Source organism: Centropristis striata, chromosome 6 (assembly GCF_030273125.1).
Source record: "Centropristis striata isolate RG_2023a ecotype Rhode Island chromosome 6, C.striata_1.0, whole genome shotgun sequence".
Taxonomy (NCBI): Eukaryota; Metazoa; Chordata; class Actinopteri; order Perciformes; family Serranidae; genus Centropristis; species Centropristis striata.
In genome coordinates, this window is record NC_081522.1 from 38539328 (window position 1) to 38558639 (window position 19312).

At 36.0% G+C, this 19312-nt stretch overlaps 1 protein-coding gene across 1 annotated transcript; it reads left to right on the forward strand.

Annotated features, from left to right (window-relative positions):
• The first annotated feature begins 1945 nt into the window (after nucleotides 1–1945).
• Nucleotides 1946–18690, forward strand: api5 (apoptosis inhibitor 5). The gene is made up of 14 exons (XM_059335334.1): nucleotides 1946–2245; nucleotides 4034–4195; nucleotides 4351–4444; nucleotides 5425–5490; nucleotides 5632–5783; nucleotides 6935–7141; nucleotides 8078–8182; nucleotides 10373–10462; nucleotides 12979–13160; nucleotides 14554–14647; nucleotides 14729–14785; nucleotides 15807–15886; nucleotides 16832–16974; nucleotides 18025–18690. Exons 1-14 carry the CDS (start codon nucleotides 2174–2176, stop codon nucleotides 18102–18104), a joined length of 1584 nt encoding a protein of 527 aa, XP_059191317.1. The 5' UTR covers nucleotides 1946–2173; the 3' UTR covers nucleotides 18105–18690.
• Nucleotides 18691–19312: the final 622 nt, after the last annotated feature.

The following is a 19312-nucleotide window of genomic DNA, read 5'->3' on the forward strand; positions in this document are numbered from 1 at the left end:
TGTCTTTTTTGGTAATTCTGTGTCTTTTTGGGTAATTTTTTGTCTTTTTTAAGTAACTTAGTGGTTTTTTTTAGTAATTTTGTGTCTTTTTTTGGTCATTTTGATACTGCCTCCAGCTGCCCCCAGGTTTGAGACCCCTGATTTAAACTAATAGTCATGTTGTTATTTAAAGTATAATACCCAGTAGCCACCAGAGGGCAGTCTCTCTGCAGAAGAATATGGGCCAGTGGATGTTCAAGCTGGTCCCAGGTTTCAGTTAAAGTGTTGAAAAGTTTGGCTTTCTGTTAAAACCGAAAATATTTAGATTGTGCAAACCTAAGTTTTGATTTTCATTAAAAAAAAACATCATCAAAAGTTTATTTTACTTTCAACTGAACAGTTTTAAATTGCAGTGTTGCCAGTTTTGCTTTCATTAATTAATGCAAAGATAATAATGTAGAGCCAAAAGTTTTGTTTCTAAGTCATTACCCAGAAGTTTGGGATTAGGATGAATGCCCTCTTAATCACAAATTTATTTTACTTTAATTCAACATTTCTTCAATGGATTATTATTATTTTTTAATTGCAGTGTCAATTTTTTTGCTCTGGAATGTCTCGCTCTATCCTGTTTGATTAGAAAATAAAGACACATAACTAAGCCCACAACCCCAGATCTCTTCTGGCATACTTGAATGTTTAAATCCAGTGGTGGAAGAAGTATTCAGATCCTTTACTGCAGTAAAAGTACTAATACAACACTGTGAGATTACTCCACTAAAGTAAAAGTCATGCATTCAAAACTTACTGAAGTAAAAGAACAAAAGTATCAGCATCAAAATGTACTTAACGTATTAAAAGTAAAAGTACTTGTTATGCAGAATGAACCCACTCAGATTGTTTTATAAATTCTGAATATATTATTAGTGGAGTGAAAGCATAAAGTTACATAAAAATGGAAATACTCAAGTAAAGTAAAAGTACAAGTAGTACTCAAGTACAGTACTTGAGTAGTCAAGTCAAACTTTATTTATAGAACACATTTAAAAACAACCTCAGTTGACCAAAGTGCTGTACAGTTATTAAAATACAATAAAATCATACACAAATATTGTAATACATAAAAAGCAATGAAAACAATAAAATAATACTAAAACAATAAAGCAATAAAATAGTAATAAAAAAATCACTTTAAAAACAGAGTAAGAGTTAAAAGGAAATAAAATAGTAAAAAATAAAAAGCAAAGGATTCTTCCATATCTGGGACTGAATGTATTTAGTTACATTCCACCACTGTTTAAATGTTTTATTTTTTTCATGGTTTCTTATTATATTACACGCCACTGCTCCACTGCACCTTTGTCACATATGGAAACAATTATTAGACCCTTGTTTTATTCAATTTCTTGTTTATTTTGATGTCTGGTTCAACTAAAGGTACATTTGTTTGGACAAATATAATGATAACAACAACAATAGCTGATAAGAGTTTAATTTAAGAGCTGATATCTAGACATTTAACATGGTTTTATTGATAATGATTTTGGTTATTATCAAGAATGTTTCCATGACTGTAGATTTAAAAATGACTAAAAGAGACACAAATTGACCAAATTGGTCTAATGTTTTTTTTCCATGACTGTAGAAGGTTACTCTGAGCAGGGCTTTGATGATTATGACTATATAAGTCCTTGCTCAATTATGGATTATGAATTGTTTCAGCATATTTGTGATGAATTCATTTGTTCAACAGATTTCGTGCTTAATTTCACATGTTATTGTTAAAAAATCCAATTGTGTGACGTACAGCTGTTTAATAAAGAAAAAAAACAGCCGAAAAAAACAAAAAAGAAATTATTTTACTGCGCACCTGTTTGGCGCACAGTAGCGGTCACGTGTGTTGTGTGTCGCCTCGTTATTCGCTCAACCTGCGCATGCGCTCTTATGATCCTTCCCTAGCATCGTTAGCTGCTAACAGAGACAGCGGGAATAAACCAGACCGCGGTGGTTTCATTCACAGGCTGCTCGACGCTTCTTCTCCCCGGCCCCCTCTCCAGGAGAACACTCCCCCGGGTAGTACGGTGGTTCTTTGTGTTTCAGTCGGCCGACCGACCGAGCGAGCGGAGCAGCAGGGAGGGTTATCCGGTTCTCCGTGAGGTTTTCTCGGCGGTTATCTGAGCGGAGCGGCCGGAGGCTGATGGCGGTCACTATCGAGGATCTGTACCGGAGCTACGGGGTCCTGGCTGACGCGAAGGAGGACCTCAGCCCGGTAGATAAACCCGACTTATTTATCTCAAACCCTAATTTAACTACGAGCTCTGCTGCTGGGCCCGAACATCTTATTTTACACGCAGCGCGGGTAACTTTGTTGTGAACTACCAACGTTGTGTTTATGCTAAGCTAAGTGTGGCTAACGGTGACCGTGCTGACGACGTCACAGAGCGACCTGAAACCAGCCGGCAACCACATTTATATTTATTTATTAATATTACATACTCTTTAATTTAAATGAAGCAAACCGTGAGTTATGAGAACATATTTTAAGTCAAGCAGAAATCAGAGCGAGTTCATTTTTATTTATTTATTTATTTATTGTTTCAGTGGTGGAAAGTAAACTACCTGGCAACCACTCAAACTCATCATTTTATTTATATTCTCTACTTGTTTAAATTTACTGGAATTACTAATGATAACCCTGATTTACTATTATTTATTTATTATTTAATTACTTGTCATGATATATATATGTTGGAGCACTTGTCTGTGGGGTTTTTTTTTTTGTAATTTTGTGTCTTCTTTTGGTCATTTTGTGTCTTTTTTTTGTGGTCATTTTGACAAATTTAAAGTGATTAGACTTTAAAAAAAAAATCTTAAGATTATATTAGGTAATGAAATGAGCCCTGGGTTTATAAAATTTAAAACACTGCTTACATGAAGGCATCAATCCAAATAATGTAAAAATTTAATTTAATAATATTTAGAATATATAAAACAATCTAAGTGGCACCATTCTGCATAACAAGTAATTTACTTTTGATACGTTAAGTACATTTTGTATCAGTAAGTTTTGAATGCAGGACTTTTACTTGTAGTGGAGTAATTTCACAGTTCGGTATTAGTACTTTTGCTTAAGTAAAGGATCTGAATACTATTTCCACCACAGTTTGCACTTAAAAAACATACAATCATAAAGAAAGAACAGGACTTATAAGCGATCCTCCTTATTAAACCTATAAATAACTACGCTTTGCTTAATTTACATAGCTAGATTAAAATAAAAAAATACAAACAAAACAATGATACAAATGTGATTTATCTATCTACCTACAGTAGTTGCTCATTAAAGATTAAAGTGTGTTTCTGGGATTTCATAGGAACTTTTTCACAGTTTTCATAGTTTTGTTAGGTCGAAACCTGTTCGAGAAAAGCATTTACTTTCTCTGAGATCTAAGTTTCCATTTACAGCACATATCTGCGTTCATAGGTGAGTCAACGTGCAGGTGTGTTGCCAGTTCTGCAAGTCTGATTCCTGCACACCGGCTGCATTGTTTGTTCTGTAACAGACTGAAACCACCTAGTTTGCATGCATATAAGAAATGTAAATGCACCTCCTCCATCGTCTTTATGAATTATCTTTTTATTATTTTCTTTTATATATATTTATATATATATATATATATATATATATATATATATATATATACACATTGTATATAATTTTCCTTTTTATATTGTTAATTTGTATATTTCTACTTATTTGATTATTAACTACTAAATTAGTGCTCTGATTCCAGCCTATTAAATGTAAATATGTTGTGGTGTCCATATTCCTACATGACATGACGTGAATGTATTTGAGTTGTGGACAGAACAAGACATTTGAGGATGATGTTTTGAGCTTCGGGAAACACTCATCTGTTCTAATAAAATAAAAAAAATAAAGTATTCTTGGAGCCCTACTCTGAACCAAAGCCACAGACCTACATCACATCATTATATATTATGTATATCTTGTATTATGTATGTATTTATTGTTGTGCTCTCTTTTTTTCTGCAGCACAAAGATGCCTACCAAGTCATCTTGGACGGCGTGAAGGGCGGCCCGAAGGAGAAGCGGCTGGCGGCGCAGTTTATCCCCAAGTTCTTCAGCAGCTTCCCGGAGCTGGCTGACGCAGCCATCAACGCTCAGCTCGACCTGTGTGAAGACGAGGACGTGTCGGTGAGTTTTAAAGGACGCTACATGTGTATCTAGTGAACTTGGGGGTTTAATGTTTTCCTAAATTGATGTGGGGTTTCCTCCCTTGGCTGCATGGATTCACATCATCATCATCATCATCATCATCATCTCCTCTGTGTGAACTTGTCTTTGTCCAGATTCGACGACAGGCCATCAAGGAGCTCCCGCGGTTTGCAACCGGAGAGAACATCCTCAGAGTGGCAGATATCCTCACCCAGCTCCTTCAGACAGGTATGGCACACCTCAGGCAAAACACTTTAGTGTGGTGAATTGGTTTTATCATTTGGGGAGTTCAATCAAGTTTTTTTTCCACTATGGATCTCGGTCAGAGTTATTTAACCCATTGAGGCCTAAAACGCCTGTAAAAACTGCCTGTAAAACCTCTGGGCGATTTTAAAATAAGCTCCTAAAACCTGAAGTTTTTCTGGAAATTCAACAGAAGTGTCAACTCTTCCTACTAAATAATAGATTTTTCAGCCTCTGTAGCAGATAGAAATGAAATTCAAAAAGTATTTGAGAGCTAGGATTCAATGGGTTAATATTGAGTTTTTGACAATACAGAATCCCATTCTAATACCTCTACTTTCCTAGATAATAAAGCTGCACAGTGCATGTTTCAAGTATACAGGAACATCTCAATACATAAGTAATAATACATTTCCAGTAGTTCAAGTCAACCAAGTATTGAGTCATATAGATGACATACTGTTCAGAGGCCAACATTTCCATATTAAACATACTTTTTAAAATTGGTCTTTTGTAATATTCAATTTTTTTGAGACACTGAATTTTATGTCTTCATTAAATGTAAGCCATAATCATAATAATTAGAAGAAATAAAATAAATTAAGACATGAAATGTTTCATTCTGTGTGTAATGGATCTATATAATATGTAATTTCACCTTTTTGAATTGAATTACTCACATAAATAAACTTTTCTGTGATATCCTAATTTATTGAGATGCACCTGTATGTGAGTAAGGAGTGGCCCCGCTTTGCATGAACAAAAATGCAAAATAACAAACCCTGTCTTTGGCCTTTGAAGTTATCTCATCTGAGTTTCTCTGTCCTGTCCTCGATTCCCAGTGAATATCAGTTTAGCTGCTTCTCAGTCCAAACACTAGATTGTTGTTCTGATTTTGCTGAAACAAAATAGAAATCCCAGATTAGAATTCCTTCTGAACAATCTGTGTTTTTCTGTGCTTTCAGACGATACGGCAGAGTTCAACCAAGTGAACGGATCACTTATTTCTATCTTCAAGATAGATGCTAAGGGTAAGTGTTGCTTTACCCAAATGTTCATAGGAAATCTTGAAAGTTTGGAAAAGTTTAGTTTTAACCAATATGTTTGTAAGGTTAGGAATATGCTTGAAAAAGGCTTGATTGAATGATCTTGTGCTGTTTTCTGTGGTGCAGGTACTCTCGGAGGCCTCTTCTCTCAGATCCTGCAGGGAGAAGACATCGTGCGAGAAAGGGCCATCAAGTTTCTGTCCACCAAGCTGAAGACGCTGCCAGAGGACGTCATGACGAAGGAGGTGGAGGACTACGTGTTCGCAGAGACAAAGAAGGTTCGTATATAGTGCAGCATTGATTGGTGATCTTTAATAATAGATGAGTGATATTTTTCTGTGACTTTATCAAGGCAAGGCAAGTTTATTTGTATAGCACAATTCAACACAAGGTGATTCAAAGTGCGTTACATAAACATTAAAAACAGCAAGACACAATTGAAAACAGTAAAAACAGTCAATTAAAACAGGGAAATGGAAATAAAAATACAAATAAGATACAGCAGGATAAGAAAATAGATAAAATAATAAAAAGCACAAGTCAAACATTGTGTAGTTAAAAAGTAAGGGCAGTAGAGTAGAGCAGATAAGAGTACGCTGCAGTAAACAATAGTGTTTTTAGTCCTGATTTAAAGGAGCTGACCTCAGATCTACAGGTAGTTTGTTTCACAGGTGAGGAGCAGAAGAACTAAAAGCTGCCTCAACGCTTAGTTCTTGTTCTTGGGACACGCAACAAGCCAGTTCCAGATGACCTCAGGCAGGGGTGTCAAACTCAAATACACAATGGGCCAAAATTTAAAACTTAAATAAAATCGCGGGCCAACATTGAACAAACAAACCTTTTAATATCTACCAAACATGTTTTGCTTTAACATTAAATATGGAACCAGCAACTCTTATAAACATACAATATATAACTAAATAGTGCAGACATGCAAAATCAAATTTCAAATAAAAAACACATCAATGTCATTAATTTATTAAATAAAAATAAAATAAAAATCGTATGCCTCTTTTCTATTTGCATCCTTCTGATTTAAATATCAAAATAAACTTTTTCAACAGGTAGCTGGGAGACAGCTCAAGCTTGAGGTTGCTACGACGACTGTCACTAAGGAGCTAGTTTCTGGGTCCTGTCCTGATTGACGCGCCAAAACAACAGCAGGGCATTGTGCGATTTGTAGTATTAGCGGTAAATGCGCCGTATAATACCGGCGGGTCAGCTTTTATAGTACAATAATAAGATAATAATTTCGTATTGACTCGCGCGCCACAGATCAAGCATGTCATTTGGTCCGAGGTACTAAACCACATCAAGACCTCCTGGTACTAAACCACATCAGGACATCCAACTACATGGGATTTTTGTGTCCGTTAGCCTGTGTAAAACCAGACAGGAACACGTGTTGATGAAGGTTTTCTCTCCTCAGGTTCTGGAGGACGTGACGGGGGAGGAGTTTGTGCTGCTGATGCGTGTGGTGTCGGGGCTGCGGGTGCTGCAGACGGTGAACGGGCGGCAGCAGCTGGTGGAGCTGGTGGTGGAGCAGGCCTTCCTGGAGCAGGCCCTCAACCCGGCAGACCCAGACACCGTGGACCGCCTGCTGCAGTGCACGCGCCAGGCCCTGCCCCTCTTCTCTGTGAGTACAAACAAAACAACTTAAGTCAACCACGATCACTGATTAATACACAACATGGCAGCAGATCCTCATGTTTTAGAAGCTGGAGTCAGAATGTTTTGGTATATTAGTATGAAAAGGAGCTTAACCCATTTAAGGCGGGAAAGCTTTACCGCATTTCTACCATTAAAAGCGGGGGCGCTGCTGCGTTATTCTACCATTAAAGTCGGGAAAGAGGATACGTCTTTTTGTAGTATTGTTTTTTTCACCTATTTTCGGTCTCTTGGCCAATGAAATGCATCAGAATACATGTGGGAGTGTCGCAATGCAACATGGGACTTTTCCAGAACTTTGAAATCATCACCAAAAAAAGACACAAAATGACTTGAAAAATACACAAAATGACTTGAAAAATACACAAAATGACTTGAAAAATACACAAAATGACAAAAAAAAAAGACTCAAAATGACTTAAAAAAATACACAAAGACACAATATTACTAAAAAAATACACAAAATTACTAAAAAAAAGACACAAAATGACACAAAAAGACACAAAATGACCAAAATGAGAATACATTTGGGAGTGTCGCAATGCATCATGGGCTTTTTCCAGAACTGAAATCATGGTGAAGACGACTATAGCGGAGGGAGCTCAGATATAACAGCTATAAGCTCTCAAATACTTTTTGAATTTCATTTCTATCTGCTACAGAGGCTGAAAAATCTATTATTTAGTAGGAAGAGTTGACACTTCTGTTGAATTTCCAGAAAAACTTGAGGTTTTAGGGGCTTATTTTAAAATCACCCAGAGGTTTTCTAGGCGTTTTAGGCCTAAATGGGTTAATGATCAAAATAGCTGCGGTACCAATGGTCTATTTTTACATTATTTATCTCATAGGAATACATTCATGTGTAAAAGTGTGCATTAATTCTATTTTTCTCCTCTTTTTGCAGAAAAATGTCCATTCCACACGCTTCGTTACCTACTTCTGTGAACACGTCCTGCCCAACCTCAGCGCCCTGACGAGTCCTGTGGCTGAGCTGGACATCCAGCTGGAGGTCAGTTCTTCTTTTTTAATATTTATTGATCAAACACTGAACACATCGTGAGTCTGATCGGATCTTATCCACATTTTATTTTATATGATCTTATCACATTTTTAGGACAATATATATTTTTACAGAAATCAGGATAAAAGATGGTATCATTATATCTATGTTGTTTTAGTTTTATAACGTTATTAAAGCATAATAACTTAAAAAAAAAACTTTAAATCTTGAGAATATTAATAATTGGAATTGAAATGTGAAAAAGAAATATTAAAATGTCCTAGATAAATAAAACATAAATAAATAAACAACAACCAAGACAAATAAAATAGACTTTCAGGCTACGTTAACAAAACATTGCACTGAGATAATCATTATGTATTATATTATTTTATTATTAAAATAACATATAAACAGCTGGAATGGCTGCTTTGGAAATATAGTTATTTTTTTGGTAAATCACGCTCCCTGTCAAACATTTGCAGCTATAATCTAACACAAAAAAGCACAAAAAGTCAATATATTGTGTCCAGAAAAAAAATATCGTGTCCATTTTTATATATCAAACTATAACTCGATATAGTAATTATCGTGACAGGCCTATGAGGATATCACTCCACCCTTTCCTGGGAGGAAACAAACATCAGCAGCCGTTAATTCAACATAGATAATGAGTTCTAGGTGTGTCTGACCTGTCTATGCATGAAGCTGTTTTAATAATAATGCTGCTACTGGCTGCATGTACAAAAGGAAACTATTTGTAGCAGTTTGCAACAGTTGTGAGCAGACCTGATTTTGAGTTGTTGGCTCACGTGTGTTTGCATAGAGATTATTTCCAAAACAATGTAAAACGCCGGTTCAAACTGTTTTATTTTAAAACCTCACTTTAAAACGTTTTTCATGCAGATGTAGTCTTAATAAATGTACTTTTATATTCTGGTTTGACTGCGAATCGGATTCTCTGACTGGCTCTTCTCTATGCCAACAGCCGCTGAGGCTCATGGGTATTGTAGTTTTTGGAACTATCTACAGACAAAAGTTGAATTCTCTGAAACAGAAGCTGCGTTCCAAATCAAATACTTTTTCTGCAGAGATTTGTGGGTGAGAATAGCCAGAAAAACATGATTGCTTGCATAACGCCAAATGCGACCGGATGCTTTTTTTGTTTGTTCGTTTTTTGTGTTTTGTCGACTTATCGTTTGATATATAAAATGGACACGATAGTTTTTTTTTTTCCTTTTTATTCTTCATTATGCAGATGACGGGCTGTCATTCATATTGTCTCATGATTGATCAAAACAAATTAAATAAATGTTACAATAAATAAATTACTCAAATAAAAATTGAAATAAATAACTCAATTAAAAATAAATGATTTAGTTAATTGTCCAAATGTCCATGTTTTATATTATTTTTGGTATATTTATTTCTTAGATTTAAAAGTTCATCGCTGTGGAAAAGGATGAACTTATTATGCTCTAATATTGTTATAAAACGATACTATGGTTTATCCTGATAGTTTCTGGGAAAATATATCGTCCTAATAAATGTGTTATGGAGCAGCCTAGTAAGGCTAAATGAAGGATCTGGTTTAAACACACGCAGCTTTCAAAATAAGAGCACAGTGTGTTAACAGAATCCACCACAGAATTTACAAGAAGACTGTCAAAATAAGATGCCTTAAATAAAACATACAAGAACCTTTATTCTCCTTTACAAAATGTCATTAAAATATGCCCACGAAACCCCTAAATGGTTATTTTTATTATTTGCTCATACTCAAGAGTCGAGAGTAATTTTTTTTTGTATTTGGCAACTGTTGAGATTTGCACTTCAAACTACATGTTAGATTTTTAATAATTTATACAGACTAAAAAAAATAATTTTCTATATCTTTTTAAGTATTTCCTAATATTGTCAAGAATATCGTTATCGCAAAAATAGCCTGAAATATTGTGATATTCTTTCAGGGCCATATCGGCCAGCCCTACTCTAATGTCTGACATTTGGTGAGCGGCTGTAGTAGTAAACAAAGTCAGCGTGGCAGCCACCTGTCAGACGTGTCAGCCAACTGCATGTTGTTAATGGGTCATTAGTCTGCACCACGCAACACTGTTTCTCATTAGCAATGCACATTACACTGTGAGGGATCTGCTGAGCTCTGTGTGTGTGTGTGTGTGTGTGTGTGTGTGTGTGTAGGTGCTGAAGCTGCTGGCTGAGATGAGTCCGTTCTGTGGAGACATGGACAAGCTGGAGGCCAACCTCAACATGCTGTTTACCAAGCTGCTGGTGAGAACGGATCGTCCTCTTGCTGTTGGACCACTCAGAAATAAAAAATACACATTGGCACTTTCCCTTCTGATCTATTCTGAGATTCCTCTGCTGCTCTTTTTAGCATTTCCTTTGTAGCGGCACTCCGTTTGGTCTTCCTTCTTAACCGTGCCACTTCTAGAGTGGCATTATTTCATTACAACCATGGTTATTCTACCATTAAAGCCGGGAGAGCGGATACGTCGTTTTGTAGTATTTGTAGTTTTTTCCACCTATTTTTGGCCTCTTGGCCAATGAAATGCATCAGGATACATGTGGGAGTGTCGCAATGCAACATGGGAATTTTCCAGAACTTTGAAATCATCACAAAAAAAAGACACAAAATGACCAAAAAAAGACACAAAATTATTAAAAAAGACACAGAATTACCCCAAAAGACACAAAATTATTAAAAAAGACACAGAATTACCAAAAAAAAGACACAAAATAACCAAAAAAAGACACAAAATGACCAAAAAGACACAAAGTGACTAAAAAAGGACACAAAATGACAAAAAAAGACACAAAATGAGAATACATGTGGCAGTGTCGCAATGCATCATGGGACTTTTCCAGAACTGAAATCATGGTGGAAGACGACTATAGCGGAAGGAGCTCAGATATAACAGCTATAAGCTCTCAAATACTTTTTGAATTTCATTTCTATCTGCTCCAGAGGCTGAAAAATCTATTATTTAGTAGGAAGAGTTGACACTTCTGTTGGATTTACAGAAAAACTTCAGTCAGCAAAAACAGTCATTTTCCACGTGAGTGACGAGACATGACAACTTCTTTGTCTTAAAAAATTAAAAACTTAAACTAGAACTTGAACTATAACTTAAAATGTTTACTTAAAAACAACAAGTAAATTACAAGTCTGACACACAGGTCCAAAGACTGTGTTGCTTCCACCATGTTCTGACTCTAAAAAAAACTTAAGATACACAGTCGGTTACCATAGTTACCACTATATAGTGACATCACAATGTAAAATTTAAAGCATAGAAACATTTTTAACCCTTTAAACATTACTAATTGTATATTTTAAACTAATATACTCTAAGCATTGCATGAATTACAATGAAATTATCATCATTCATTTTTAAACTGTTTTTAACTTAAATTGTTATTGATGAACTGGCTCTTATTGGCCCTTACATCCTTCTTCACATTCTTCTTTCTGTTCGTCCCTCCGTCAGCTCTGTGCTGTAGTGGTGGAAAGAAACTTAGTACATTTACTCAAGTACTGTACTAAAATATGTTTTATCCAAAGAAATATTCTGATTCAGTTCATATGTGTTGGAGTTTAGCCTCTAAAAACGATAATTTTACTGCATCAATAAACTCTTTGTGTAAACCAGCAGCACAATAAATTACATTTAACATCTATTTATCTGTTTAACATTTAATCAGTCTTGTCCAGGACTCCGTGGAAGAAAGTATCTTGTTTCCAGTTGTGGAATGTAACTAAGTACATGTACTTAAGTACAATTTTGAGGAACTTGTACTTTACTTGAGTATTTCCATTTTATGTAACTTTATACTTCTACTCTACTACATTTAGCTGACAACTTTATTTACTTTTCAGGTCGAGATTTAACATAAAAAAACATGATAAATATAAAATGAATATACAATTTTATATAAATTAAACTAGTACTTTTGCTTTTGATACTTTGAGTACATTTTGATGCTTTTGTACTTTTACTTCAGTAAGTTTTGAATGCAGGACTTTTACTGTAGTGGAGTCATTTCACAGTGTGGTATTAGTACTTTTACTGCAGTAAGGGATCTGAATCTTCTACTTTTATGAGATACTTGTACTTCCATTTATGTAACTTTATACTTCTACTCTACTACATTTAGCTGACGGCTTTAGTTACTTTCCAGGTCGAGATTTAACATGAAAACATGATACATTTAAAGTCATTAGACATTTTTATTAAATTAAACCTCATAACGGTATATTAAGTAGTAAAAATGAGCTCAACATTGAGAAATAAAAATGCTGCTTACATAAATGCATCAATAATAATAATGTAATGATATGATTTAGAATATATAAAACAGTCTGAGTGGGTTCATTCTGCAGAACGAGTTCTTTTACTTTTGATACTCTAAGTACATTTGATGCTGATACTTTTGTACTTTTACTTCGAGCCAGTTCATCGCTGCTTGCGGCTTTAATTTATCTTGTTTTAAGAGTTAATTTCTTATTTTAAGCGTTCAACATGCTTATTTCTAGATTTAAGAAATCTTGTCAAGTGAAATTATCTGTCCATGCAACAAGATAATTTCCCTCAGATTTAGTGTTTTCATCTTGTTTTTAGACACCTTTTTGCAGTGTAGAGGCAGTTTTAATGCAGGTTCCACAATAAATGTAAATACTAGTAGAAGATGAAACCATCCCTTTGTTCCAGTAAACCCCTTTTTGGTCCAAACAGTTTGACAATAAAGTGAAACTAACACAAAGGTTCCTGTTTCTGTGTCTGTAGGAGTTCATGCCTCTGCCACCCGACGAGGCGGAGAACGGCGAGAACTCGGCGAGCGAGGAGCCCAAACTGCAGTTCAGCTACGTGGAGTGTCTCCTCTTCGGCTTCCACCAGCTGGGGAAGAAACTGCCAGACTTCCTCCTCGACAAAGTGGACGCCGAGCGCCTCAAAGACTTCAAGATCAGGTGAGACAAAGAGTCTCCCAGAGAGGGATTAGTCAAATAAAAGAGCATGTTGGGCGGGTTGAAGGTTCATAGTCAGGTGCAAATATGGTTTAACACTACAAAAAAATGTAACAAAAGGTTTCTCAGTGGTTTACAGTAGTATCAGATGTACTTAAAAACATACTAAAATTAAGTCAATCAAAGTATTAAGTTTTAACCTTTTAGAGTTCCTGCAAATTAACCTTAAATCACCTTAAAAAAACATTGAAAATGTAACTTGAAAGCTGTTCTTGAAGAGTTTGGAGTGAATCTGGTTCTGGTCCCATTTGAAAGGTAACACTCTGAGTTTATTCCCAAAGAGTCAGAATAACAGCACGTGCTGCTGTTATTGAGTGATGGAAGTTGAAACACACTTAAAATTTGTTTTTTATTGTCTGCCTGAATATTGTTGGTAAATACAGGGCTGCAGATTATTTAAATTGGGATTTATGGGCTGGAAAACACAATGGGGTCAAAGTATATAATTTTATCTACTCCCAGCTCAAATTTGATGAAGATATCTCAAATAGTGACTATTTTACACAGGTTCTTATACTTATCATAATAATAATAATGAGTATGTATTCATGGAGACTCCAATAGCATCCTTGGTAACCATGGTGACAGACCAAATGTAGTCGGGTGCAAATATGGTTTAACCCTAAAAAAATTCTAACAAAAGGTTTCTCAGTGGTTTACAGTAGTATCAGATGTACTTAAAACAGACTAAAAGTTTAGCGAAGAAATGCCCCATTTTCAAAACCTCCAGGTCTTTAAACCCATTCAGAAGGTCAATCTTGGTGTCAAAATTTTCTGGGTCAAGGATTAATTTAAATCTCTTAAGAATATCACTAGATGATTATTTGATCAAATAGATATGTTCATTTTGGCCATGTATTTACGTAATTTCCAACTCATTATTATAGGTCATATACGGTACATATATTCTGGAAAATGGATAACATGCATACATTTAATTTAACTTTATTAGCTTCACTCGTATTATTTATTTCATTTACAACCACAAAGGTCTGATCAGTTCCAGTGAGTCTTCCTGCATGAGCACCTTCACCACTAGTTTCCCTTCACTAATTATTATTATTATTATTATTATTATTATTATTATTATTATTATTATGTCTCCTTTCTCATATGGCTTTGCCTAGAGTTGGTGCTTCCTTTCTAGTGGCCAGATTTTGGTAAACTTGTACTGTGTTATTAAGGACATCTAATGCTACAAGAAACAGCTGAGAAACCTTTTGTTAGAATTTTTTAGGGTTAGGTGTTTTTTTTTTCATATATGCACCCACCTATCAGCTCTTGTTGGTCGTTTGAATCCCTTTACTGGTATTAAATGTGCTCTGTGGTTCACCAGGTTACAGTATTTTGCCAGAGGCCTGCAGGTTTACATCAGACAGCTGCGAGTCGCTCTGCAAGGAAAGACGGGAGACGCTCTGAAGACAGACGAGGTAACGGCGGCTGGTAACTCTGTTCGACTGATTCACTTCTCTGTAGAACCGCTGACTAACCTTTCCTCTCTGTGTAACCAGAATAAGATCAAAGTGGTGGCCCTGAAGATCACAAACAACATCAACGTCCTCATCAAGGTGAGTCTTTCTCAGCTTATACTCTGTGTTGTTACACTCAGCTACAATGTGTTAAAACAGGTTTTTTTCCACCTCATTCATGTATCCAGAGAAACAGAGACACGTCACCATAATAATGCAATTCACTGCAACAGCAAAACAGGAACAATAGCTCAGAATAAAAAATAAATATAAAGTAAACAACTTTTACAAGAGCTGTCTTTTAGAAGCGGTGTTGCACAGGATTGCATTACAATTGACAGTTCTGGTTTTCTATTTAAAGTGAAAATATCAACATTACCACCTCTATACTATGTATCGATGATGTCATTTTCATGCTCAAAAATCATGACAACTTATTTGACCTTTGACCCCAAAAATGTAGTTACTGCACTCTGGTTTTTGCTGTAAAAGGTTCTAATATTAATGCATAAACATAGTCCAGTAACTATAATGTTATTTTAACACTTCTATTCAAAGATTTGTGTATTTTATACTTGATATTATCAAGTAATGTTATATTTTAGTCTTAATTTTAATATTATCACACTTTTTTTTACTTAATCACTATCTAGATATTAATTTCCCTATCAAATAAACTTATAATTTCTATTTTTGTCTTCACTATTCAACACAATGAAGAAATACAAGACTACACTGTATCACAGTCAAAGTTTAGCTTTGGTTTTGATTTTGTCGTTACTGCAACTTTTACATTATTATTTCTCTGAACTAAAGCAAAATTGGAATCTAAAACTTTGTCACAAGATAAAACAGACATAAAGGACTTCATTTTTAGTTATAACTCAATTTTGACCAAAAATGTTTTTACTGCAGTTAGACTTTGTACTGCGGTATACTATTCCTAATTTGTATATTTCCTCTTGTTTAAATTAATACTTTATAATTTCTTATGGTTTGAATTGCTTGTTTACTATTTATTATTTATTGATGCTTCTTTCTGTTTTTGCTGCTGTAACACTGAAAATGTCCCTTTTTGTGGGACTAATAAAGGAATATCTTGTCTTTATTTTTGTTCCAGGATCTGTTCCACAACCCTCCATCCTTTAAGAGCACAGTGACTCTGTCCTGGAAGCCGGTCCAGAAGGCAGAGGCCGTAGCGTGAGTCTCATCACTCATTTCATGTAGAGATGTTCTGATACCATTTTTTCCCTCCCGATACCGATTCCGATACTTGTGCTGTGGGTATCGGCCGATACCGAGTACCGATCCGATACCAGTATGTTATAAAAAAAAACATCATCCTACACCTGCATGACTGTGATATGATTATCATTGTGGTAAGGCCTGGCTCAGGTTAAACCCTTTATAAAACATGAATAAATACAGCAGATTCAAGCCATTTATTTTTAAATAAAACAGTATACAAAACATTAGTGCAACAGCAACTTAAATAAATAAATCTGGGGGAACATTTTTGCCCTAAAAGCCTAAATTTGGTGCCTCTCACACATTCTAATGCCACTATTCCATCTGAATCATTGCATATTTTAGAGAATTATTGTAAAGGAGAACAAGGGTTCTTTTATGTTTTATTTAAGGCCTCTTATTTTGACAGTCTTCTTGTAAATTCTGTGGTGGACTCTGCTAACACATCCATGTGCTCTTATTTTGAAAGCTACATGTGTTTGCTTTTATTTTGAAGGCGGGTCTAACACGTTCTGACCGAAACGCCTTATGGCGTTTTATATTAACACTGAAAGTTGGAACTTGGAGCTCGGAACGTCGAAAATTCTGACATTCGTGAAGACCTTGAACGCACCATTAGCTGCCAGACTCTCTATGTGCTGCAATGTAAATAATCGAACTAACGGAACATTAAACCTCTCCTGTTTTAAGAGCTCATTTAATAAATTACGTGGTATCAGATTGGTGCCTGGACTCCAGTACTCGCCGATTCTGATGCCAACATTTTCAGCAGTATGGGAGCCATTTCCGATACTGGTATCGGAATCAGAACAACTCTAATTTAATGATCAGAAAACATACACACACATCAGTTTCATCTTCCTCTAGTGAATCATCTCCGTGCCTCTGTGTCTTTAGGGCCAAGCGTCCGTCGGGGGAGGAGATGGGCTCCGGCGGCAGCACAAAGAAGCAGGTTTCTCCTCAGCCCCGGAGGGACGCACGGCAAATCTACAATCCCCCCAGCGGCAAGTACAGTGCCACCATTGGCAATTTTACCTATGGTGAGGAGCACTCTGGCACTTCTTCTGTTCATTTATCTACACACTGATCACCTTTTGCTCATTTCTAGTCGTTAGTTCACTCATTGTTGTACGTTGTTGTATTATTCTGGGTTTTAAATTGTAAATTGTCTAGTGCACACACTAATGTTGGATCTGACCTGATATTAACTTTTAATATCACCCCACAATCAAAAATTGACTATTTATTCCTGCCTAAATCCTAATTTTAGTCAAATCTTTGTCCATAACCTTCATAGTCTAACCATAACATAGTCTTATCTGTCTAAAGCCAAATGTCCAGTGGTTGAATGTTAACTGTTACTGAAGTACAAATAGCAGAAGAAGAAGAAGAAAAAAACTTCCTGTCATTGATACCATCATAACCCGGCTCCTAGGCTATGACAAATACGGAACAGGACACAAAGGATGTCTAGAAATTAATGAATTTATTAAATTAACTTAAACAACTGAGGTAATAAGTACAAATATGAAGTGTGTAAGTCAGTAACATCAGTAATGTAAATGTGGATGTGTGAGCAATATGAAGTGGAAATGTTGTAAAGTGGAAACAAAGCAGAAACCAAACAAAGACAAAATGCTGCTGGCAGGATGCAGCGCAGAGAGAAAGAGCCGCGTTGACTCTGGGTTTTATCCTTTAAGGAGCGCCTGAACCAGGTGCTCCAAATCCACAATCTGCTGATGGTACCTTCAGGGACACATAGGAGAAACAACTGTCAACCACATCAGCACCTCAACACTAGACGGGGACCGTCGCAATACGAAGGTCCGAACTATAAAAAAAAAAAGTTGTTTTCACACTGCAAAAGGTTCGGACCTTGGTTGGTTTGGTCCGGACCCAGACCACCTCTTTTGGTCGGACCAAACTTTGGTCCGCGGCACCTTTCACACCTGGAATTTAGGTTCTGATCAAACTGAAAAGTCCTAAACGAGATAGGTGTGAAAGCGCCCTTAGTATTGATACTTTTTGAGTATCCATACTTTTGACAACCCGAGTGTACTGACCCATGTCTTTGTCTTTCTGGACTCCAGAGCAGCGCGGAGGCTTCAGGGGCGGCCGAGGACGAGGCTTCGGAGGCCGAGGCAACAGGAGCCGGGGCCGGATCTACTGAGACCCCACACACACACAAAAACACACACACACAAAAACACACACACACACACACACATACAGTACATACTGCTCATGAACTGCATCACATCAGGATCTTTTCCGCACCAAGACGGACTATTTGTCACCTTCTCCTCCTATTTTTTTTAAACCGGTCTCCACATCTTTTTCACTTTCCAACTGGCACATCCAGTGTTTGTTTGTGTTGTTGTTTTTTGGAGGTTTCTGAGACTTTTCAACATTTCTCCCCATCGATCCTCTGGGCCACGGCGACAATAGTTAACAGTTCATCTAAATGTTTTCCCCCCTCTTCATTTTTTAAATATTACTCTTACTGTGTATTTTTGTGGAACAAATGACTGCCAAGTTGTAACTGATAAATATTTTTGTCAGATTGTTGTAGGAAAAAGATAAAGATCCTCTTGTTTGGAACATGTTGATGAATGCATTTCTTTCTACCTTTTTTTATTTAATCGTGTTTTTTTTTTTTATTATTAGAGCTTGAGTTGAATTGGCTGACTATGCTACTTTGTATGAATCAATGATGTTTCATTGGATTTTTATCATAAACTTGTATGGAAGTATGAGCTTTTGTCCTTTTTGCTTGTTTTTGTGCAGATTTTTGGGGTCGTTGAGCTGCAAACAAGTTAAAGATGCAGCTGAACACGTTTCTGCTGCTTCAGAATAGTGAATCAATACTACAAATACTGTCGATAATCGATGCCGATTACTTTGACATCAGTCTTTTTTTTTTAAGTATTTATTTCATTTTTCATTTTTCAACATATAATACAAACACTTACAAACAGCCGAGACAGACACCAAAAACAGACAGAAAAAGAAAAACAACAAAAAAAACAACATTAGATCCCCGATATGTGCTGCCGATTTTTTTTTTGTTTTATTTTGGGCCGATTCTTGAAGCCGAAATTGCCTTTTCTCCCTCCATTTACATGATAAAAATGACACAATGATAACAAATGTAACACAAGTCTCAATTTAAACAAAAAAAACCATGTTTTTTAACTAAACATATTAACAGTTGGATATCAAACAATGTTTGTTGTTATCGGCCTCGAGGTGGTGGCGCCTCAGATGATCCACATTTTATGAGTGTGTTTATTAGTTTTTGTTTGCAAATTACAGCAGATCAAACAGCAAGACATATTTTACATGGAACAGAGCAAACTTTTTCTCCCTATTCGCCCT